The sequence below is a fragment of the Podarcis muralis genome, chromosome 2 (assembly GCF_964188315.1).
Source record: "Podarcis muralis chromosome 2, rPodMur119.hap1.1, whole genome shotgun sequence".
In the NCBI taxonomy this organism is placed as follows: domain Eukaryota; kingdom Metazoa; phylum Chordata; class Lepidosauria; order Squamata; family Lacertidae; genus Podarcis; species Podarcis muralis.
In genome coordinates, this window is record NC_135656.1 from 83,323,869 (window position 1) to 83,346,366 (window position 22,498).

At 47.6% G+C, this 22,498-nt stretch overlaps 1 protein-coding gene across 1 annotated transcript in view; it reads left to right on the plus strand.

Annotated features, from left to right (window-relative positions):
- Positions 1-22,498, plus strand: part of COL7A1 (collagen type VII alpha 1 chain) — a 119,511-nt gene that overhangs the window by 45,069 nt on the left and 51,944 nt on the right. The window contains exons 29-59 of the mRNA XM_077924950.1: positions 273-308; positions 2,055-2,081; positions 2,199-2,243; positions 2,519-2,611; positions 3,210-3,281; positions 4,785-4,820; positions 4,901-4,954; positions 7,032-7,106; positions 7,430-7,543; positions 8,331-8,357; positions 9,587-9,640; positions 10,034-10,096; positions 10,458-10,517; positions 10,739-10,774; positions 11,082-11,126; positions 11,907-11,942; positions 12,868-12,912; positions 13,167-13,202; positions 13,889-13,924; positions 14,467-14,499; positions 15,008-15,079; positions 15,824-15,883; positions 16,253-16,288; positions 16,758-16,838; positions 17,130-17,165; positions 17,377-17,421; positions 18,476-18,547; positions 18,636-18,680; positions 21,087-21,113; positions 21,208-21,249; positions 22,166-22,246. Coding sequence (XP_077781076.1) covers positions 273-308; positions 2,055-2,081; positions 2,199-2,243; positions 2,519-2,611; positions 3,210-3,281; positions 4,785-4,820; positions 4,901-4,954; positions 7,032-7,106; positions 7,430-7,543; positions 8,331-8,357; positions 9,587-9,640; positions 10,034-10,096; positions 10,458-10,517; positions 10,739-10,774; positions 11,082-11,126; positions 11,907-11,942; positions 12,868-12,912; positions 13,167-13,202; positions 13,889-13,924; positions 14,467-14,499; positions 15,008-15,079; positions 15,824-15,883; positions 16,253-16,288; positions 16,758-16,838; positions 17,130-17,165; positions 17,377-17,421; positions 18,476-18,547; positions 18,636-18,680; positions 21,087-21,113; positions 21,208-21,249; positions 22,166-22,246 — 1,620 coding nt within the window. The remainder of the gene's footprint in view (positions 1-272; positions 309-2,054; positions 2,082-2,198; positions 2,244-2,518; positions 2,612-3,209; positions 3,282-4,784; positions 4,821-4,900; positions 4,955-7,031; positions 7,107-7,429; positions 7,544-8,330; positions 8,358-9,586; positions 9,641-10,033; positions 10,097-10,457; positions 10,518-10,738; positions 10,775-11,081; positions 11,127-11,906; positions 11,943-12,867; positions 12,913-13,166; positions 13,203-13,888; positions 13,925-14,466; positions 14,500-15,007; positions 15,080-15,823; positions 15,884-16,252; positions 16,289-16,757; positions 16,839-17,129; positions 17,166-17,376; positions 17,422-18,475; positions 18,548-18,635; positions 18,681-21,086; positions 21,114-21,207; positions 21,250-22,165; positions 22,247-22,498) is intronic.

A 22,498-nucleotide genomic window follows, 5' to 3' on the forward strand; every position in this document is an offset into this window, starting at 1 on the left:
AATAATAAAAATAACCACTTGGTAAAGTCCATCCCCTGGAGCACTCTGCCAAGTGGTGGAGGAAATTCACCTCTGATTTTACATGGTAAAATGTTTTGCATCTTGGCAGGACATCACAGGCCACTGGTTGTGCCAATTGGTTACAAGCGCACTGTGGTAAATTTCATCCAGCGTCCAGCACAAAATGTTTTCATGCACCGGCAGCAGCATTATAACTATTCTAACACTGGTCTTTTTATCCTTTGTGTTTCCCCACTTCCTCCCTCCCTCAGCCTAGACCAGAGCCCTGTACGGTGCAGTGTCCTAAGGTAAGTCACAGGAAGCTCCTGTTCAGCAGGACTAAACCAGGAGAAGGAGCCGATGCTCTTTCCTGTAGCAGGCCAGATAAGAGCAGGAAATGGATACCAGGGGTATGGCTTTTTTGAGGCAAGGGCTGTACCTCCACAGTAGAACACATGCTCTGCATGCAGAAGGTCTCCAGGTCTTCAGGTAGAGCTGGGAAAGGGACCTTGATCACAAACCCTGGAGTGCTGCAACCAGTTAGTGTAGTCAGCATGGAGCTAGGTTGACCCACTGGCCTGACTCCCTATGTTCCTAACTTGGCATTGGCAGATAGAGGCCTGGTCAGAAATTGAATTGGTGGTGAAGCTGTAGACAAGTATTTCCAACCTGTATTTCAGATACCAGAAAGGGCTTCTGAGCCTGAGGGGAGATTCACACCCACACGCCCACATTGATAGAATATCCGAGGGGGAACTGTGGGACTAGTTCTGCACATGCCACAAATGGGTGCTGTGTCTACAACCACCCATGTGCTTGGGCAGGGTGGGGAAGAGCTTTACGGCATGCTCTGCTGTATGCTGTATGTTTCCTGCTTGGTAGGGGGTTGGACTCGATGGCCCTTGTGGTCTCTTCCAACTCTATGATTCTATGATTCTATGAGAAGAGCTTCTCTGGGCCAGGCCAGGCTAGGCCTAATCAGAGCTTCTCCTTGCGTGGAATGAACTCTAGATATGCATATCAGTATTTCTCCCACCAGTCAGATATGTGGATGGAATGGCGGGGGACACAGGGCAGAGCGTCCTTCCATGGCTTGAGGGGGTGGGAGTATCAGCTGGAGTAAATGAGAGATGTAGTGAGAGCCACCAGAAGGCTTTCACATCTTGGATAGGGACTCTACCAGGTGTGCCGACTCTAGGGGGCCGAAGGCACCTCAGCCCCCTTAATATTTGTTTCAAGGGGACCAGGCCCCCTCAATCTTCAGGTGGTCCTGCACACCACAGGCCCAGGGGTCAGCTCCTCCAGAGCTCTCAGTCTCCTGTGACGTGTGCACAGTGTCACATGTGTGTGGTGTGGCCTGTGACCCCCTGGCCCCCAAAAATATTGGGGGTCATTCCTGTACCTCTGGGTTCTACACTTTATAGGCCAAGGCTGAGAGGAACCTGTGGCCTTCCAGATATTATTGTACTCCAGCTCCATCAGCCACAGCCAGAGTGGCCCATGGTCAGCTTTTGACACTTGAGGGGCATGTTTTTAGGGCCCACCTTATTTATATGTTTGCAAGTTGTTTTAAAGTGTTTTTCTGTTGTGTTCCAATGCTGTAACCTGGCCTTGGACCTTAGTGTGAAGCGCAGGTGAGAAAGTCCAGCAGTATTTGCAGTGCCACACATTAGCCAGCTCTGTGCTATGCTGGCACGGCATGTGGAAGTGTGTTCAGTTCCCCTTAGAGACAGGATGGAGGGAGTCAGCAATGGTGGAGTCAGACCAATGATGCCATGCGGTTTCCTAGGTGACTAAGGCGGGTGGAGAAGAGGAGGGACTTTGGCAGGCATGGAAATGGCTCTGCACTGTTTCCCACTGTAGCTGTAGGCCAATCCCAAAGCTATTATTATTTATTGAATTTATATACCACCCTATAACTGAAGGTCTCTGCACCATCTGACCACTTCCCAAGAGTTTTTTTTCCTTATAAGTTACCCAGAGAGAAGCAGGGAAATGTTTTGCGGTATTTCTTCTTGCGTGCAAACTGTGGCTTCTCTTTTATTTTCCTGCAGGGTGAGAAGGGCGAACCTGGTGAGATTGTGAGTATCTGAGATGTCCCAAGGAAGGTGATCTCACACTGAAGTCCTTTTAGGGCCTATAGAGGGTTGGTCCCTGGGGGTAGAAACAGCAGTTAATCTCTCTGATCGTTTTTGCAGGGACGGAAAGGACGCATGGGACTTCCTGGGCCTTCTGGAGATCCGGTAATGTCTGCTCTTTTGTGTGGGTCCCTGGGCTGTATGGCTTGGAGCAGAGCTCATCTTGTTTGTTAGGGTGCTGTTGGTTTGACTAAAACCCTTTCCTTTTCAGACTATTGGGGGCGAGGCAGGGGGGGGGGACATCCCTTGGCAGCATCCCAGCCTGTATTTCAGGCAGGTTATAGCTTCCACCACCAAAAGCATCTGAAAAAAACCCACAACAGCAACCAGGCAGTTCATAAATAAAACAAATCCTATTATTTGTCTTTGGTTTTTTTCAGGGGCGCAACGGGATCCCAGGTGCTCCAGGCCCAGTAGGACCTCGGGGTCCTCCAGGTGATGTCACTGAGCGGCGGGGTGAGAAAGGAGACAGGGTGGGTACTCACAGCATCTCATGTAGTCTTGAATATTTTACTCAAGAGGGAGCAGAACACTAAGAATGTTGGAGCTTTTATGGGCAGGAAGCCTTCCTTGTTCCTCCTCATCAATCTGTTCAAGATCAGAGAATCCCTCTGGGTTCATCTTAAATTAGAGAATTTAGCTTTGTGGTGCCTCTACTGGTGAACTCCCTTTCCTGCAAGATGAATAGACTATGGGAGCTTGTTGCAATAACTTGCCTGCTTGGGTTACCTGGAGCTATTTGCTCTGCAGTCCTTTTGCTTTTGTTATTTGAATCTCACTGAGGGCCTGGCGAGGAACAGGCCCTTCCTTTCAAGTAAAGGACAAATTAGATGATCTGTGATCCCTTTCATTTCTAGTCTTCTAGGACTGAAATCCTAGACATGTTTCCTACTGGAATAAATGGGATTTACTTCTGAGTAATATAATTAAGATTGAAACCCTAACAAGCAGATGCCCATGGTAAAGAACGAGTTATGCCTGTGTGTATGTTCTCATGCATGTGCTTCTTATTCTTAAGCGTAAAAGGCATTTTCACAATGGCATGTTCTTAATCGCTTTGTTTTCTTCCAGGGATTCCCGGGAGCTGATGGATTGCCAGGGAATCCTGGCCACCCTGGTGACCCTGGTTCTTCTGGCCAACCAGTAAACAGCATTTTTCTTTTTTCTTTTTAACATCTTGCCATCTGTCATTGCGCACTGGGACATTCCCATTTCCCATGATGCCTTGCTGTACTGAGACATTTATTTGTCTTCATCCACCAGTTTGAACTTAGGAATGATGGGTCTCCCTTGAGCAAAGAGAGCTATCTTCTCCTTGCACTAAGTTTGTAGTATTGCCATGACTTAGGTTAGCCTGACCTGACTAGTTGCAAATGTCCTCACCTGGTTATCTAAACTATGAGAAGCTTCAGGGATTCCAGTAATTAGCCTGAGTTTGGCTTCCTTTGGAATGAAGTCACTTTGGGACTTACTGGCATTTTGTAATATTTGCTTTTATTCAGTGCTTTTTTCTGGGGGGGACGCAGGGGCATACATACCCCTAAACATTTTGTGCATCTAAGTTTGGCCTCCTTGAGGGGCAGTATTTCAATATGAGTAGGAAAATGAGAGTGCCCCTAAACATTCTTTTTAGAAAAAAAGCACGGCTTTTATTTACAAAAATGCAGGTTGAACATAGGTGGGAGTTCATAGCTTAGCACTCCCAACAGATACCCACTAATCACCCAGAGCTCCAACTTAGCTACCTGGAAATTCAATCTGCCCCAGCCTGTGCTGTCCATATATACCATAAGTGAGGAACCTATGACTTTCCAGATGTTGCTGGATTGCAGTTCCTCTTATTCCTAACTGGATGATGGAGTCCAACAACATCTGGGAGGGCTAAAATCTTCCCCATCCCTGATCTTAGAGTAATAAAATTGTGGAGCTGGAAGGGACCCCAAGGGTCATCAAGTCCAACCCTCTGCAATGCTGGAACCTCATCTAAATCATCCATGGCAGATCCAACCTCTGCTTAATAACCTCTAAGGAAGGAGAGATCACCAGCTCCTGAGGGAGTCTGTTCCCCTGTTGAACAGCTCTTAAATCCATTCACACCCACACATAGCTTGATGACATCACCCCCCGCCAAGGAAGGGGGCAGAAGATGGGGGAAGCAAGAAATGTCCTCCTTCCAAAACAGATATTGGCCACCCTTAAGGTCCTTTAATTTCCTCATAAACTGAGCTGAGCTATTTTGTTGAATACCAGCTGCCGCAAACTACAGGAGGGGAGAGTGCTCTTGTGGTCAAATCCTGTTTGTGGGTTTCCTACAGACTGGCCACTGGTTGGCCACTCTGAAAAACAGGACCAAAAACAAGACCCCAGTCCTAGGGATCTTATGCTAGGACTACTTACCAGTGCAAATCTCCAGCCAGCTTGTGCCTCAGGCAACTTTCACTAACAGAAAACCCAGCTCTAAAAGAATGCTGAGTTGGCAGGTACCCGAAGGGCCCATTCAGCCCAAATCCAAATCCCATTGCAGCACTATGTGGCTGTACATGTGTCATCTTCCCATCCCACCTGTTCAATTTATGATTCCTACCCTGGGGGCGAGGGAACCCTTTTTATTACTGTCCATTACTGCATTTATTTTCTCCTCCACAGGGCGGCCCTGGCCTTCCTGGACTCCGAGGACTCCCAGTAAGTAAAGGGGTTGATTTCCATGGATCCCCTCTCACTGACTGGAAAGACTCTTACTTATCCTTACCATTTTCTTCCAGGGAGAGCGTGGAGTGATTGGCCCAATAGGGCCAAAGGGAAGCAAAGGTGAGCCGGTAAGTGCATAGACTACCCCCTAGAAGGCTCAGGTGGGGGTCTTAATTCCTAAATTCCTACAGGGCAGTGTTTTAAGACGCACTGCCAAGCCAAAGGTGCTGTGATGGTGAGAACCAGAGTTAGAGAGGAGAAACTGCTCTAGCCTGCTCCTTCCCAACCTTGTGTTTCTGTAATCTACCATGGTCCCGCAGCCAGTGAGGTATAGTGTTTAGAGTGTTGGACTAGGACCTGGGAGACCAGGGTTCAAATCCCCACTCGGCTATGAAGCTCACGGGGTGACCTCGGGCCAGTCCTTGCCTCTCAGCCTAAGCTGCCTCGCAGGGTTGATGTGAGGGTTAAATAAGGAAGGGGAGAACCATGTGTGCTATCTTGTGCTCATTGCAGAAAACAAAAAGGTGGGATATAAAATTAAATTAATAAATAATTAGAATAATAATAATAATTTATTATTTGTACCCCGCCCATCTGGCTGGGTTTCCCCAGCCACTCTGGGCGGCTTCCATAGAAACCAAAAAACACTAAAATATCATACATTAAAAACTTCCCTGAACAGGGCTGCCTTAAGATGTCTTCTGAACGTCAGGTAGTTGTTTATCATTTTGACATCTGATGGGAGGGCGTTCCACAGGGCGGGCGCCACTACCGAGAAGGCCCTCTGCCTGGTTCCCTGTAGCTTTGCTTCTCGCAATGAGGGAACCGCCAGAAGGCCCTCAGCGCTGGACCTCAGCGTCCGGGCAGAACGATGGGGGTGGAGACGCTCCTTCAGAATAGAATGGAGAAGGATACCTGGTTGGGAGAAATGGTGAGGGGGGTAGGAATAAGACAAAGCCCTCACTTTCTTATCTCTTCTGAAATTTGGCATTTGGGTGGTATAACTATCACACACACACACACACCCCTCTTCACACACACCCTCCCCACCTCTCTGGAGCAGGGGCATATTGGACCAGCATCTGTTGTAACCCACATTCAGCTGGACACAGGTAGTCAAGGTTCAACAGCACCGGAACCAGGACCTTATGTGCTGTTATAATTTATCAGGGCTGCCCTTCCCAGATTCTGCTTCCTTATAGCGACACCAGAGAGCACCAGGCAGCTGAGGCCCAGATTGCTTGTAGGCTTTAAAGTGCCTCCTCTTCTCAGTTGATGACTCTAGAAATCTGTGCACCCTTCATGTCTCACCCTGCGCAATCTAAATTCAGCCTCCAGCTTTGCTAGTAATAAATATGCTTTACTTCTGCTCTTTGCCTTACAAAGGACCCATATGTTTGGTAAGTCCTAGGGACAGATCCGATTTTTTTTATATTATCAAAGGGGATGGGGGCCTTGCTCCTTCACCACAGCATACCTTGCAGCAGGCATGGCTAGCTCCATGTTTGAGGGGCTCCCCAGCAGTGTTGTGCAGCATGTGTCCCCCCCCCTGTCATCAGTGGAATCCCACCATTGGGCTTGCTGGTGACAAGCAGCAGTGAGGAGGGAAGCAGTCACCTGCGCGACTATAATCTGTGACAGGTGGATCCAAGCTGCCTGCTGTTCAAAATCTCCTAGCCTAGCATCTCACGGGAAATTTTGAATGTTGGGTGGCTCACACTACGTAACCTGAACCAGAAGGTGCAGGCAAGAGTGTGGCTCAAATTCCACACCATACATTATCAGATATGGACTCTGCCACTGATCCAGCAGCCACCCTTTGATTCTGGGCCCGAGGCACAGTCTAGCCCATTGGCTGCAGCCAGCACAGCTTATATATAGTCCAATGCATTTGGAGGACATCTGGTTGCAAAACATTTCCAATCCTTGTTAAAACTATTTAAAACTTGCAGGCATGTCTTTCCCCTGAACTTTCTGCTTTTGTTTTGTTTTTGCTTAACAGTCCAGCATGTGGAAAAGTTTAGGTGACCCTGAAAACTGGCTCATGATGTTTTTTAGTTGCTGCTTTTGCTGTCACACACCGCATTTTAACATAGCCATAGAATAACTGGCTGTATTTCCTCCCAAGAGAAACTGAGGCAGCCTCCCGCTTCATCCCTGAACTGTACTCTGTTGATGTGACCTTTGGCCTTTTCTCTTGGGCAGGGGGAGCCTGGAGAGGTTGTAAACGGAGCAGGAGGAGGTGGGCTTCCTGGCCGGAAGGGGGAGCCTGGCGAACCGGTACGTAGCATCTTACAGGCAAGAAATGAGAAAGTGGTTGAATGGGGGGGGGGTGGACCATGAAGGGGAGGGAGGGATAGTTGTACTGCATGAGAAGCTGAGCCCCTTTGTACATCAAGCCCCCATCTCTTGAAGCATCCTGCAGCTGTTCAGCACTGCTTCTCTTTCTGTGAAATGTGCGGTGCAATCCTCCATGTTCGGTGAGCTTTACCTCCACGCAGGTGTGCAGAAGATTGCAGCCAATTGCCTCCACAGTGGGCTAAGTAGGTACCAACTGGTGGGAATGGTCCTGTGCTTGTTAACTTCGTTCTTTCTTCCTAAAGGGAAGCCCTGGACTTCCTGGAATTCCTGGGTCCAGGGGACAATTTGGTGATCCTGGACCTCCGGGGCCTGTGGGACCTCCGGGGCCTGTGGGACCTGCCGGCGAGTTTGTCAAGGTATGCTCTCCCTTCTCTCTGATGGCTGTGTTGTTTCAGCAACTGCACATTATGCAGTCCACGCACACACACTTTGCCCCTTTTGCTAGGTATGTAGGCAGGTGTTGCAGCCCCATGTGAATCTGTGTGCACAGGAAGAGAGGGGGGGGAGAGAGAGGGAGACATGCACACACATGTGCTCAAACCCACAAATTCACAGCAAACAAGCTTCACTCTATGCAACAGCTCTTGCCATTTGTCTCTCATCTTCCTCTTTCTAGTGATATACGTATCCCCTGACACATATATCAGTCTCACACAAATCCCCTCCCTGTTCTGTCACTATTCACAATCCTCATATCACTCTTCAAGTATGCAGGGCTGGCCAACAACAGCACAAGCAACCCAAGTGGCAAATTTTTTGGGGGGGAAGCACCAGTAGAACAGCAAACAGCAGAAGAGATGCATCTGATCAGCCTCCTGTGACATAGCTAAAGTTCTTGGACCACATCTCCCCAATGGTGTGATTTTTTTGGATCATCCTTGACCCTGAAAGTGTGCCCTCACTGAAAGCCCCAGGGTTTCTCAGGCATATACCCGTCACTGTGGTTTCTTCTTCCCAGACATGGGCCCCCAGAGTTGCCCAGCTCTCCTCTTGGTTGTGTCTTTCCTGTAATGTGCATATTGTTGCGTCTATACCCTGTAAATGGCTGTTGTGTGATGCACTCTGCATTTGGATGAAAACATGGGGCGCTTGGAGATACTGAGCATAAAACTTTGGCTTACATGTGGGCAATTTTTCTTACAGGGAGAGAAGGGCGACCGAGGTGAGCGAGTAAGTGATCCTACTTTTCCCCTGGCTGCTTTTCCCTTGCTGTTGTGGCACATTTGATCCTGGGAGTTTTGTTTGTGATTGCAGAACAATTGAGTAGGAGAGCTGGAAGAGAGCTTAAGGTCTTCTTTTCCCTGCCCTTGTGCAGAGACATCCTATATTGGCATACTGGTACCCATAGCATTTTTTTCTTTTTTTCTTTTATTTTGCACAATTATTTATCCTTAATTAAAGGAGCTGTATCATCAAGTATATTTGTAGACCATGGATGGCCCTGTCTCCTCCAGCCCTCCATTTATTCTATATGTGTTCAGCTCTTTTTGTTTATCACAGTTTCTCTGATTATCTCATGGTTTGTATATCCCCCCCCCCCTTCAAGGTAAGCTCAGTTTCTCTCCCACCCCCCTCACATTGACTCAGATTTTTTTTGGGTCTTCTGACTAGCCCACCCCAACATTCTCATATGCATACCTATAAACATATTTTAGTGTCTTCGTTGCCTTCTGACTAATGACTCTGTGTATTAGTGGTCTTCCAATGTCTGCTTTCAGTTATGTATGCTGATATTTTTGTTCTCTTCTTGACCTGGGAATTAGTGCAATTTCTACACTTGGCCAATCTCATAGTGTTTTGTTCTCCATCATTGTTTCTTACCTGTTTACGTTCACTTCCTTTCAGTTGTGCTAGGAGCTGTAGAAGAAACACCGATTTGCGCATGCATCTGCTTCGAAACAGTCTGTTTGTTCTGTTAGGAAAGGTTTAGTAAAGTTCAGACACAGATTTCAGACTGCAAAGCTTTAACTGCACAAAATGAATTTAGAAATGAAATTAAATGGGGAAATTCTCTTACATCTAAGCTTAAGAGAAAATTGCACATCTTACTAAACTGGGGTTACTGCCATTCTCAGATGGGCTTCCTGCTTAAATTATATACTGTACATCTGGACACTACCTCAGTAACTGTTGCTTGCATCTATTTACAATTTGAACTGCTCTTCTTTGAACATCACAACCGTATGAAATAAGCTTTACCTATGTTTTATACAGAACAATCTTCCTGTTCCAGGATTATGGATGGGTCAATCTTCAAGTTAGCTGTATTGGGCTGAGAAGACCATGCTTGTAACTGGTTGCACAATGTGTCCTCTGTTCCCTATGTAACGTTATGCTGTGCCGAAATTGCGATTGCAGTGTTGTAGCTGTCCAGAGCCTCACTTTGGTTGTCTTTCTAGGGCCCTCCTGGATCAGGAGATGGGGGTGTGGTCAGAGGAGAACCAGGCCTCCCAGTGAGTATCTCCTTTGCCATTCTTTTGGATAGGGGACCACAGAGAGGATTAGAGCATATGGGCAAATGCAGTGTTTAAAGATGTGGATGTGAGCATTGCTTGAGGAATACTAGAATGGGGCTGTGAGAAGTTTATAGAGGTGAAGCTAACATTGTCCAGGAGCATTGGACAGTTACTGCTGAGGGAAGTTAAAAATTGTCAACGATTACAGGATTCAAATGCATAGCGACATATTGGGGGGGAAATGTTGAGTTTTGATTGCTGGGAAAATGTGATATATCTGCAGCTCTTCTTCAAGGGAAGGCATCTGAATCCCCTGCACAACAACCGTATATGACCGGTATATGAACTGCAAAGGACATAAGATCTTTTGTGTTGCCTTTTGTGCTCTAGGGTATGCCAGGAGATCCTGGGCCAAGAGGACCTCCTGGGCTCGCAGGACAGAAAGGAGACAAGGTAAGATAACCATCTACCTGGCCATGGACTTTGGACTTTGAGGGCAAGCAGCTAGTAGGTGAACATAATTTAGTGTTCCTCTACCATTTCTCAGTCCCCTACCAAAGCAGAAACCTTCTTTTTCTCTGCTTCTGCACAGACACATCCGAGACAGTTAACGCAAGAGTTGTACAGATACGAATTAATCTGCGATGCAGATACACTTCTTGCTTTTAATTCCTCAGTTCCCTGTAGCCTACTTGAATTTCATGGGTGTTTATTTAAAATATTTCTAGCCCCACCCTTCATCACATGCAACCCAAAGGCAGGGATAGGACTTTTGTTTCTTACAGGTAATAACTTATTTGCTCTGTGTTCAAAGGGGGATGGAGAAGAAGGTTTTCCTGGACCACCTGGACGGCCTGGAGACCCAGGAGATCGAGTGAGTTTTTGAGAGAAAAGAAATTCCTGCTATGTCCTGATGGGATTTAGAGCCTATGAAAACTAGATTATTAGTTTCGTTCTCAAGAGGAAGAGCCTCAGCAAAAGATCAAACAGTTCCAACAGTGTCCACATTGTCTGGGGAAGTTTCCTTGAGAGATAACATGAGTCACGCGGCAGATTCCTCACTTACCAAGTAAAATGCTCCTGCTTTGTCTTTAGGGCCCTAGAGGACCTCCAGGTGAACAGGGAAGCAAGGTAGGTACTTTCAAAGCATTGAAGTGTCCTAGAATTAGGGCCACAACATGTCTCTCATTGACTCTTTCCATTTGCTGTCACCCATTCAGAGAATACTCTGCAGTAGGCCCAGCCTAGTCCTTTGGTATGCAGGGTTGCTTTTCCTTCACAGGAAACTCTTAATTCAACCCCCCCTCAACAATGATAGAGGTTAAAAACCCCTCGGTTGCTTTGCAATGAGCCCCTTCACCAACACTTGCACCCTCATCCATTGTTGAATCACTTGCATCCTTAAATGCTGCTAATACACCCACTATTTTTATGACAGGGAGACCGAGGGCAGCCTGGTGAGATTGGACCACCAGCAGAGAAGGTGAGCTCTGATTGGGAAAGATAACTATATTGTACAGGTGGAGGCAGAATCTTGTTGAGCCAAGATTTCTTTGCAGAGATGGAAGATAACCAGCAACTTGGTTTGGGCAGCTGCTGCGTATTACGTGATGAGACATCAAGTGACGTGCATTCATGTCTAATGAATTGGCCGCATATCAGTCAAAAGCTGATTCTCAAATGTGTGTCCATCGCTTGGTGTTGCATCGCTTTATACATAGCCCTTGACGCTTTAACATGTTAACTGCCTCCTTTCAAACAGATTGATATGAAAGCCCTGTCTGTGGTGTATGATTTGGGATGCTGTTTTCACACATGCATCTCCCGCTTTGGTGCTGTAGTCATTGAGAGGTGAACACAGCTGTGTGAATCAGCTGAGTCAACAGTACCACTTTGTTCCAAACAGGCTTTGCGTATGCTGGTGGCATGCAGGTAACATTGTAAGGTGTTGTGTGAGATGCCTGTGTATAGGAGGAGCTGCCAGTGTTTGCCTTAGGATTCTGTCCTCGGATCCCCTCATCACCTGGAAAAGCTTGGATCTGGGTTGAGGATTCCCCAGGAGGAGTAATGCAGGCATAGTGATGGTTGCGCACCTCTGCGTGGAAGCAACCTGCATTCTGTATCCTTGTTCTAATGGAAGCAGATCAACACAAAAAAGAGTAGACATTGGCTCCTCTCAAGAAGACAGTTTTTTTCAGAATACTCTATGGCTCCTTAATCTGCCAGACATATACTAATTTTCTCATTTCCTTCTCCCTTGTAGGGAGACCGTGGATTACCTGGCCCTGAAGGAGAGAAGGTACGTTCATTCAAGAGTAGCCCTGCTGTACCTGGGGGCTCACTAGATTCTAAGCTCAAAGGACTTCCCTCTCTGGGAGAGTTGGTGTGGTATAGATAATTCATAATAAGTAATGCATCAGAATTAATTAGTGGATAAACTGTTTGGCCTAGACCAGGGAAGCCTGGCTCAAATCCCTGTTCCTTAAGTTCTTAGTCAGTGTTCCTCAACTTAACGTGCTTCTCAAGCACATTCTGGTGATAACCTGGGGAGAAGCCTATGTACACCACCCTGACCATGAGGGAAAAGGGACTTGTGGAAAGGAGCTGCTGTTGAAGAGCTGTTCTGTTCTTAGACCTCAGTGGTGAATCTGAGTGTTGTGCAGACTCCATTGCAGGGACATTGCTAGGTACTTCAAATCACTTGGGGCATGTGCCATTCCACAGATCTGCATAAAATTTGTGTATGCTAATTTACATGCGCACGCACAGGTGTAGGCCTCTGATCAAAGCCTAAAGGTAAAGGGACCCCTGACCATTAGGTCCAGTCGTGGCCGACTCTGGGGTTGCGGCACTCATCTCGCTTTATTGGCCGAGGGTGTACAGCTTCCGGGTCATGTGGCCAGCATGACTAAGCCGTTTCTGGTGAACCAGAGCAGTGCACAGAAACGCCGTTTACCTTCCCGCCGGAGCGGTACCTATTTATCTACTAGCACTTTTGACATGCTTTTGAACTGCTAGGTTGGCAGGATCAAAGCCTAGCTGTTCTCTAAACAAAGGGATTTTTTAAAAAAAAATTAAGAGCTTAAAAAAAGTGGGGAAGAGGCAAGAAATCTGGAGCCCAGCACAAAAGATCCAGGACTTTGAGCCACCTGCTAACAACTTCCCTGCACAGGTGCAAATACTCTCCTTGGCCCTACTAACTTCTCTGTTTTCCCTTGTTCCAGGGAGAGCAAGGACCCGCAGGTCGTCCAGGTCCATCTGGCAGAGATGTAAGTATGGGTCTACTAGCTCAGTAGGCAAGCGGGGAAACTTAGGCTCAGTAGCTGACCCTGCTGGAGAATGTAGACAGGAACCAGCATTTAGACAGGAACCAACTGGTGATTCTACCCCTCTGTATATGCCCATCTGGCTACTCCAGAATGTAGTTAGTACTACTGCAAGTGTAACTGGTAATGCTAGGGTGAGATCCATGGGTGTTGCCGTATTTGTGATGAATATGCTTCCCTTTGATTTTTTGGAACAGGGCTTGCAAGGGCCACCTGGCCTTCGAGGAGAAAGGGTAAGGACTCTTTAAAATAATGAACAACTAAAACAATGCAACGAGTGAAATAATTAACATATGTTGAACAGTAATCAAACATTTCCAAAAATCTGGGTAAAAAGCCTTTGCATGTCTTCTGAATATCCCTAAAGTTGGGGCTAGGTTGGGCATTCCAGAGCCTGGTCACTGTCCCACAGACCTCTGAGGGCAGCCAGATTACCCACTTTCATAGGCTGGATAGAAATATAACCACGTGGCTTGCCAGATTCATTGCGACTCCCTTGCTTATGTAGTTCTAGGCAAGCGGGAAAACTGAGGCTCATCAAGCCCCTGGGAGCCAGCTGGACATGAGCCACAAATTGTGCAGGCCTGGCCCACAGCATTCAGAATTCAGAATGCCTGGTTGGTTCTCCTAGTCAAAAAAAGCTTGACAAGTTCACTGAGGAGTGAGAACTGAGCTGTTTCCAGTGCTACTAATTGCATATATTGGTTAAATTCTGCTCTTTCAGCCACCTCATAATATCTTTCATGGTTCATAAATAATTGGCTCCTGGGGTGCTGGCCCCCACTAGTGTGAGACAAGCAGTTGCATCTCTTGGTCTGGTGCCAATGAAGTCCCTAGTCCGAGTGAAACCCTTTTAAGAGGGTTTTGCTATTTTTGTTATACTTTCTGAACCTTCTTCCTGTGTCACTTCCTTCCACAGGGAGACCCAGGGGAACCTGGACTACCCGGGAAACCAGTAAGTGCCCCTTTGTTGAATCCACATAGTTGCACATGAATGACTACCGCATATTTTTGTGTGGGAGGAGGATAACGCATCCTAGCTCTCTTCCCTAACCCCCCCCAACCCCCGCCCTGCTGGTGGTTTTATTCCTGGGCTGGAAAGGGTGGCCAATGTATAATCTCTCATCCCCTCTCCTCGAGGTATTTCCACCTTCACATTAGCTACTCAGACATACTGCAAGCAAATTGGGTAACTAGCAATTCAGTTGTGTGCCATGTGTGAGAATGTGCATATAGCACCCCACAGAGGCACCTTGGTTGTTGCATGGATGGAAAACAGACAGAAGGCTTTTTATGCCATCTGCACCCCTTCACCATATTGCACAGCTAATGTGCAGATGGAAAGTTTCATCACCTCCTCACCCTGAAGTGGGCAGATCCTGGCCTCTCTTCCTTCTTTGCGCACAGCTTGCAACCAGTGGGTAGGAAGTCCCTTTCCATGGGTTGATATTGTTAAAATTATACTCAGCAGGTTCTTCCCTTGTGTGTCTCTTCTAGGCTTCCAGTCAGTCAGGAATCAAAGGAGACAAGGTAACAGCATGGAAACATATCTGCTTCTCAGTAGGGACTTGCAGAGTAGGCAGTGTAGCTTAGAAACAACCCTGTTTACTATATATTATCTTAGAGAAAACTACTGTGAATTAATTATTTCAAGCCCACTGTTGTGGCACTCTCTTCTTTTTTTTGGTGGTTTCATCCCTCAATTTTGGTAGCGTCTTACGAAACAGCAAGAGATCGCCACTATTAACTATACCAGAGCAGGAACACGTGATGTCAACCTGTGTACATAGGCTGACGTGGTTGGGTTCCTAGGGAAGGAGGGAGAGGGTGCCTGGAGGATATATATACTGCATGAAATTTCTTATTTCTTTGGACTTGCTGTGGACACACCACGCAAGTGCCTTCTGCTATCCGGAGAGCAGAATAAACTCTTTCTTTGACTTCCTTCTTCCTGTCCCGGAGCAATGCAGACCCAATTGGTGAACTTCAATAAGGCTACATTAACTACTGAAGCTGTGTTGCTATCTTCTTTCTTTAGGGGGAGAGGGGCCTTGTAGGACCAGAGGGGCCACCTGGACCCAGAGGAGATGCCGGGAGCAAAGGAGAGCGTGTGAGTAGTCAAGATGTCTCAGCGCATGCCGGGTGTGACAATGCAGCATGCAGAACTTGATTCTTTTGACTCCAGAGTCCGGATTTCAAGCCAAACTGAGATGCTCACTGCTACAAACTTTGTCAGGGATTATATACATTTCTGGACAGAAGCCTAACAACTTTACTCTGAGAAGTAAAGGCAGGCTAGAAATCTGTTAAATAACAATCATAGTAGATTTGTGTGGCCACCTATGAGGAAAGCAGATGCTATAAGGCCAAGCTAGAGAATGTTGCAAAATTTACTCATTGTTTTGGTGGCAGGAAACTGGGCAGAGCAGGATGGTGGTTCATCCTTGGTGGAGGTTACAGAGCTCCTTCCTCCTGCTGCCTGTCCAGCCAAAACCGGGAACAAAAGATGGATTTCTCCCTCCATTCCACAAAACATTTTGCCAGGCTCTACTTCAAACCCCTACCATTTGAGATGATTGATGATGACTGTGCCCATCCAGTTGAGCAAGATCTGACTAATGGTTGAAACTCTCTTTTTATGACCATTTGATAAAAAGATAGTTCACTGCTACAGGTCATGAAATCCCACCTTTCCATATAGCAGGACCAACTTGCCCAAATCTTAATAATATGTGTTGTGGAACTTTAGAGTAAATACGATGTGAAATCAGTGTGCATGTGTTACATGGGGGATGCATACATCACATCCTCTCAGCTGGTTTTTATCCTGACATGGCTTTGTTTTTCCTTTTAGGGGCCGCCTGGACTTGGTGTTCCAGGCTCACCTGGTCCAAAAGGAGAGCAAGGGGACAGGGTGAGTCCTATCCTAATTTCCTGGATCTGTGTTCAGGCAATCAGCTGTGCACCAGGGCTCTGTTAGTCCCCCTCTTTACTTTGAAGAGGAGGGATCTCTTCAGCCTCTGCTCTTTGATTTTACCCAATGGGCTGATGTCTGTGCAGTGCCTTGGTTCCCACCTCCAGTAAGTTCAAAGCTTGCCAGCATTTGCACAAGCAGCAGATGTGAGTCATGTCTGCTCAGCCTGCTATATATTCATGGGGAAGGGTTAGGACTGTGCATCCGAAGAAGAGCTATTTTTCCCCTTTCCCCCATGGTGTAGGAGCCTCTGCTTTCCTGAGTGACATAGAACCGTATTAATTATCTGCTTCTTCCCTTCCAAAACAGGGGATTGTTGGTTTGACTGGCAAGACAGGTGCAAAGGTAATTATTGTGCTTTGGCTGAAGGGAGCAAAAGAGTGCTGATGAAGTCTGGGCTAGGCAAGTGGTGCTTGCATCATTATAATGTGTGTGTGTGTGTGTGAGAGAGAGAGAGAGGGGGGGAATGTAATGTGGGGATAAGGAACCAGTGAACCTCCAGGTGTTGCTGGATGACAACTCAGATAATTCTTCATCACTGCTCATGCTGGCTGGGGCTGGGAGCTAAAGTCCCAGCCAGTGAGCTTCATAGCAGAGCAGGAATCTCAACCTCCCCAGTTCAAGTCCAACACATTATCCTGGCTCTCAGAGAGTGGTTCTATGCAGGCTGAGTAGGCGTTGGGGGTAGAAGCACCTTTTAGCCTTTTCAGAGAGTGTTCCAGTGCCTAGTGGTCAGTTTGGGGCTCCTTTAGGATCCTGCATTATTTGTATTGATTTCATGTTCATTTCCTTGCCCAATGGTTCTCTTGCTTAGGGTGACCCAGGAGACCCAGGTGAGAGAGGAGAACCAGGACGACCTGGACTTACCGGACAGATGGGACAGAGAGGAAAAGAGGTAAGTAAGAGAAAAGAGACTTTAGCTTTTTCAGACCTGGGATCTACCTTTAGCCTAAACTTGCATTTTGAGTACCAACTTTTTTTTTTTTTAGCCTTTCGTTTGTATGGTGACCATGCTGCTGGCCTGCTGCTTTAGATTGCAACAGGGCAAGGCATGAACATACTTAACAAGTAGATTCATTTGAGGGTACTTAGGCTTTAACACAGGGCCTGTTGAAGGTGTGGTTGTATTTTGGTGATAATAAGAAGGATGGAAACAACTTCTCTGCTGTGGATTCTTTGCTTCTAGGGTGAAAGAGGTGACAAAGGAGATGAAGGAACCCCAGTAAGTAAGAGCTTCTCAATTTGCCACCTGCCCACTCTGATGTTCCTACTTTTTCTTTTACTTATCAAAGGCAAAATGCAAAAATAAGAGATTTATACTCCACCAACTGTCCATTTCTTTAAATATAGCCTACACGTAATGTATGCAATACCAAAATCATGTTCAGGTACTTAGCCCTCCCTCATTTCTTTCTTTTTCTTTCTCTCCCAAGGGTGAGCCAGGTCTACCAGGCAAACCTGGAGAGAGGGGTCTGCGGGTAAGTACAGTGGAAGCACTGCCCAAGCGGGTGATGTGTGGCATGAAGTTGGGAATTATTTCTAAGAAAAGTCATGGAGACGTAGATTCAGGATGCTGTAAACACTGAAGCAGGGGAGTGAGGGTGAGATGACTTGCCAGCACTGACTTGCCATCCCTTCGGTGCCACAGCATAAAACTCTGTCTTTGAGCCTGGGTTTTGGCATTGCAGAAGAGCTGCTGTGCAATGTTTTGCTTCTTGTATAGGCCTAGCCTGGAAGGTTGACATATTAGCATAAGCCAGAGGTTTTCAACCTTTTTGAGTCCACGGCTCCCTTGACCAACTACATTCTTTCTGCGGCACCCCTGTGGGACTCAGAAGCCCAGTTGTGTCACCCCTTGCCTGTAGAGCTGGCAGCCTCTCACCCTTTTTCAAGCACCGTCCCTTGTGGAGTCTTCCCTCAGCCTCCTCTCTTCTCCCCTTCTTTGGGAGTCCTTTGGGCAGCTGCAGCTGATGCCCCTAGTCTTTGAGCTGCTTCCCCTGCCCCAAAGAGAAGTGTGTCCTCACACTGCCCCACAGGGGGCTGGGAAGCACCCCCTGGCCAGCCCCAGAGGCATCATTCGCCTGGGGAGCTTGTAGCCAGGGCTGCTGCAACAAGCAGCTGTGCAAGCCTTTGGGAGGCAGAGATGCAAGAGGGCATCAGAGGAGGGAGGGAAGGAAAGAGGGACAGAGGCCAGTGTTGCCCGCAGTACCCCCCCCCCCGACCATCATTCAAGGCACCCCAAGGTGCCATGCCACACTAGTTGAAAACCACTAGCATAAGCAGTTCTGATTGGTGGTGTTCAGGGGGGGGGTGGCCTGCAGCCTGAAGGTTTGCCTCCTTGTTCCTTAGATGAAGTTGGAGAATTTCCTTTTCATCACAGCATTGAATTCTTCAGCCTTCTGATTGCCCCCTTCCACTGACTAGTGTCCCCCGTCCAGCCTCACTCCAACTAGCCAGTTCCACAAGACCTTTCCCAGAGTGGTATTGGCTACTTGATAATGTTCTGATTTTCATTTCTGTTTCACATCGCAGGGTCTGCCAGGAAGCCGAGGGCTCCCTGGCGAGAAGGGGGACCAAGGCGACCCAGGTGAAGACGGGAGAAATGTAAGAGCCCATTGTGCACCCCTTGACTCGGTTGCAGCACCCACCTACCCCAGGCTTGCTTTTACTATGTCGCTTCTTCCCTTTGCAGGGCAGTCCTGGAGCACCAGGGTCAAAGGGCGACCGAGGAGATCCTGTGAGTAGCTGTGCTTTTCCCACTAAGGGCTGCTCTAGCCAATCTATGTTGTCTGCTTGAGATTCTGCCCAGAGACCTAGACCTTGCTGTGGGGCTCCAGATGAGAACGGACAGGTGCATGGTTACTGGCACCAAACAGGGCTGAAAAACAAACCTATTACCTTAATACAGAGCCGAGCCACCCGGAATGGCTGGAGCAACCCAGTCAGATGGATAGGGTACAAATAAAATTAGTGTTAGTATTATTACAACAGCAGGCTGCCTCCATGTTTCTTCCTGACCATGGGGACTTCCAGACACACACAGACACACACACACAGATCCTTGTATAAAATAGATGCAGTGAACATTCAAAACCTCCCAGCAGTGCCCTTACAGGGGATGGCTTTTGCTCTCCGCACTCCTCGTTCAAATCTATTTCCCTTCCTTGTGTCCACACTGGCAAGCCAAGTCTCCTGTGCCCCCAAGCTCTTTGCCTACACAAGTTCTGGCTCCTTTCTGTTTCCTTGGCATCCTCCAATGCCATCTGTTTGCGGTCACATCCCAAAGGTTTTTGGCACTGAAGATGAAACCTGTTGTCGCACTTCTTCACATTACACTAATAAGGGCAAATCCTGGCAAGGGGTGCTTCGTATTCTTCGTATGCTGATGCTGGAGTTGGCAGCCTGCCTCCCAGGGAAATGACGCTGAAGGCTAATGATGCAGCTCAATATTTGATCAGTGCCTGGATGGCAAATCACCTGGGAAAGCTTCCTAAAATCCTACCATGAAGAAAGACAAGATATACCGTATTTTTCCCTCTATAACACGCAGATTTTTTCTCCTAAAAAGGAAGGGGAAATGTCTGTGCGTGTTATGGAGCGAATGTGTGGTCCCTGGAGCCAAAAAATCAAGCAAAAGTCAAATCGCTCTTCACGGAGAAGGGAAACCTGAAAAGAGGAAGTGGCAGCTTTCCTGCATTCTGCCTCAGGGTCTTACTGCCCACCCTCCTCTGTTTCGTTGCTGTGATTGCTGAAACGGAACAAAGAGCAGGGAAAGCCCCTCCCCTCCAGGCAAGCAGAGGGGAAAGTGTCGTCTCTGTGCTCCGGTACTGCTGGGGGAGAGAGAGTGGGGGAGGGAGAGGGAGAGAGAGAGAGAGAGAGAGAGAGAGAGAGAGAGAGAGAGAGAGAGATGGCTGGCTTGGGGGGGAACTTTTGCCTCCCACCCGTTAAATCCCTCTCCAGCATTCTTAGCCAGCTGCTTCTCTGCACACCCCTCTCATGTCCCTTCTTTGTTTTTCCTTCGCTCCCCACTTAAAATGTGGTTAAAAAGCATGGATCCACATGGATCCTCAGGATCTTTGCATTGGGTCACCCCAAATTCACCATCAGATCACATAGCATGTCCATGGCTACAGCCTGCACCAAAAAAATCACGCACCCACTGTTGCCTGGGGCTGCAATGGTGCAAACACGTGGTTAAAAAGCATGGATCCACATGGATCCTCAGGATCTTTGCATTGGGTCACCCCAAATTCACCATCAGATCACATAGCATGTCCATGGCTACAGCCTGCACCAAAAAAATCACGCACCCACTGTTGCCTGGGGCTGCAATGGTGCAAAAACGTGGTTAAAAAGCATGGATCCACATGGATCCTCAGGATCTTTGCATTGGGTCACCCCAAATTCACCATCAGATCACATAGCATGTCCATGGCTACAGCCTGCACCAAAAAAATCACGCACCCACTGTTGCCTGGGGCTGCAATGGTGCAAACACGTGGTTAAAAAGCATGGATCCACATGGATCCTCAGGATCTTTGCATTGGGTCACCCCAAATTCACCATCAGATCACATAGCATGTCCATGGCTACAGCCTGCACCCAAAAAATCACGCACCCACTGTTGCCTGGGGCTGCAATGGTGCAAAAACGTGGTTACAAAGCATGGATCCACAGGAATTATCAGGATTTTTGCATTGGGTCACCCCAAATTCACCATCAGATCACATGTCTGTGGCCACAGCATGAAGCACAAAAATGATACATCCACTGTTTCATTCAGAATGTTTTTTCCCTTGTTTTCCTCCTCTAAAAACTAGGTGCGTGTTATGGTCAGGTGCGTGTTATAGAGCGAAAAATACGGTAAATGTCATTAATCATCCAAGCAGAGGAGGCTGAACTAGCTGGCCATCTCTGAAACCCAGCCCTTCTTGACTACATGTCCAGCATTACCTCTCTGAAAGAAACCTGGAGCCCTCAATGCCTGCTGGAGATACAGGAATGTGTGCTTTTTATAGTGTGCATCAGGGACTCCCTGTCCTCCTTACTAACAAATGTGATGTTTATCATTGCTCTTGCCTGGGACATAGTGCTAAATCTTTGTTTTCCTTTCTTCTTCCCACTTACCCCCTTCCCCTTGCAGGGTCAGCCTGGACCCCCAGGCCAGACAGTAAGTTCCACGTTTCCCTCCCCAGTGGCAGTATTTTGCTTTGGCTCTAACTTTGCAAGTGTCTAACATACCCCTCCTCTTTTCTGCTCTGCAGGTTGGTACGGGACCTGGAGGAGCAGGGCAAAAGGGCGAGAAGGTGAGTAATCTGGCTCCAAGATCCCATCCGCCCTACCTGCTGGCGGGCTCTGGACTGCGGGTATTCTTGGTGGGAGCGGAAATCCCAACAGTTATGTCCCGCAAAGAGATGCTGCTTAGGGGCTAGACTAGACAGAACATTGAATGTCTTTGCATTTAACATGGTGTCAGAGACATGGCCGGCAGAGAGGAGTCTGCAGAAGGGGAGGAAGAGGCAGAGGAAAACAGAAGCTTGATTCTTTTTCACAATGAAAGGGAGATAAGCCCTCCTCACTCTGGAATGCTGCCTGTATGTTTTCGCAGCAGCACAGAGATGAAGGAGCAGGAGGCAGGTGATAGGAGGGGGCTGGATTCAACTCCAGAGGAGAAGGAATGGGCTGCACCTGAGTCTCCAAGAAGTAGGAGGCGGAGCAAGCGATTAGAAGAAAGGAAGACCAGCAGGAAGGCGTATATCTGGCCTTGGGAGGTCAAGTCAGTCAAGTCAACTGACTCCGACAGTGAGGAATGAGTTGTGAAAAGCTCGGATTGCTGAAAACCCGTTATTGCTAAATAAACCTCAACTAGAGAAACTGCCAGTGTTCCATGTCTTGTGTGAGAGAAGTGCTAAACCTGACACATGAAGGGTGTTTTTCATAAAATAAATGCAAATAGAATCAATGGGGGGAGCTGATAAATAATCAAGATCACAGGAGGTATGTTGGGGGGGGATTAACTTTCCCCCTGTACTACAATCTTCTGCTCTTTACACAGGGAGGAAATCCCATATGGGCATTTGAGCATCATGTCCAGTCTGACCCTCAGAGAAATCAGTCACCCTTAGGCATTCTTCAGAAATAGTCCTGTGGATATTGGTTAATGAGAAGCGAGGGCATGCCATTGTTGTTTCCTCACCCACTGCACCACTGTTTCCTTTACAGGGGGAGCCAGGGGACCCTGGAGAAGATGGAATGAAAGGTGTCAAAGGAGATGCTGGTTTACCTGGCCTGCCAGGAGAACGAGTAGGTGCCAGTTCATTAGAGTTATATCTGAGGATGCCCAAAACCTCATCAAGCTGAGACTGAGGCAATGTAGAGCAGCCATTGGAGAAGAAACAAGCTTTGGACATAAAGGGGATGAAGGGCAGGTCTTTAGGGTTGGAATGGCTTCATCTCCTGTTGTTTATGGCAGGGATTGCTGAACTTTTTGGGGTCTGTGTCTCATCTATATTGGGAGAAACCACACACCACAACCTGTTCTATTGGCTACAGCAG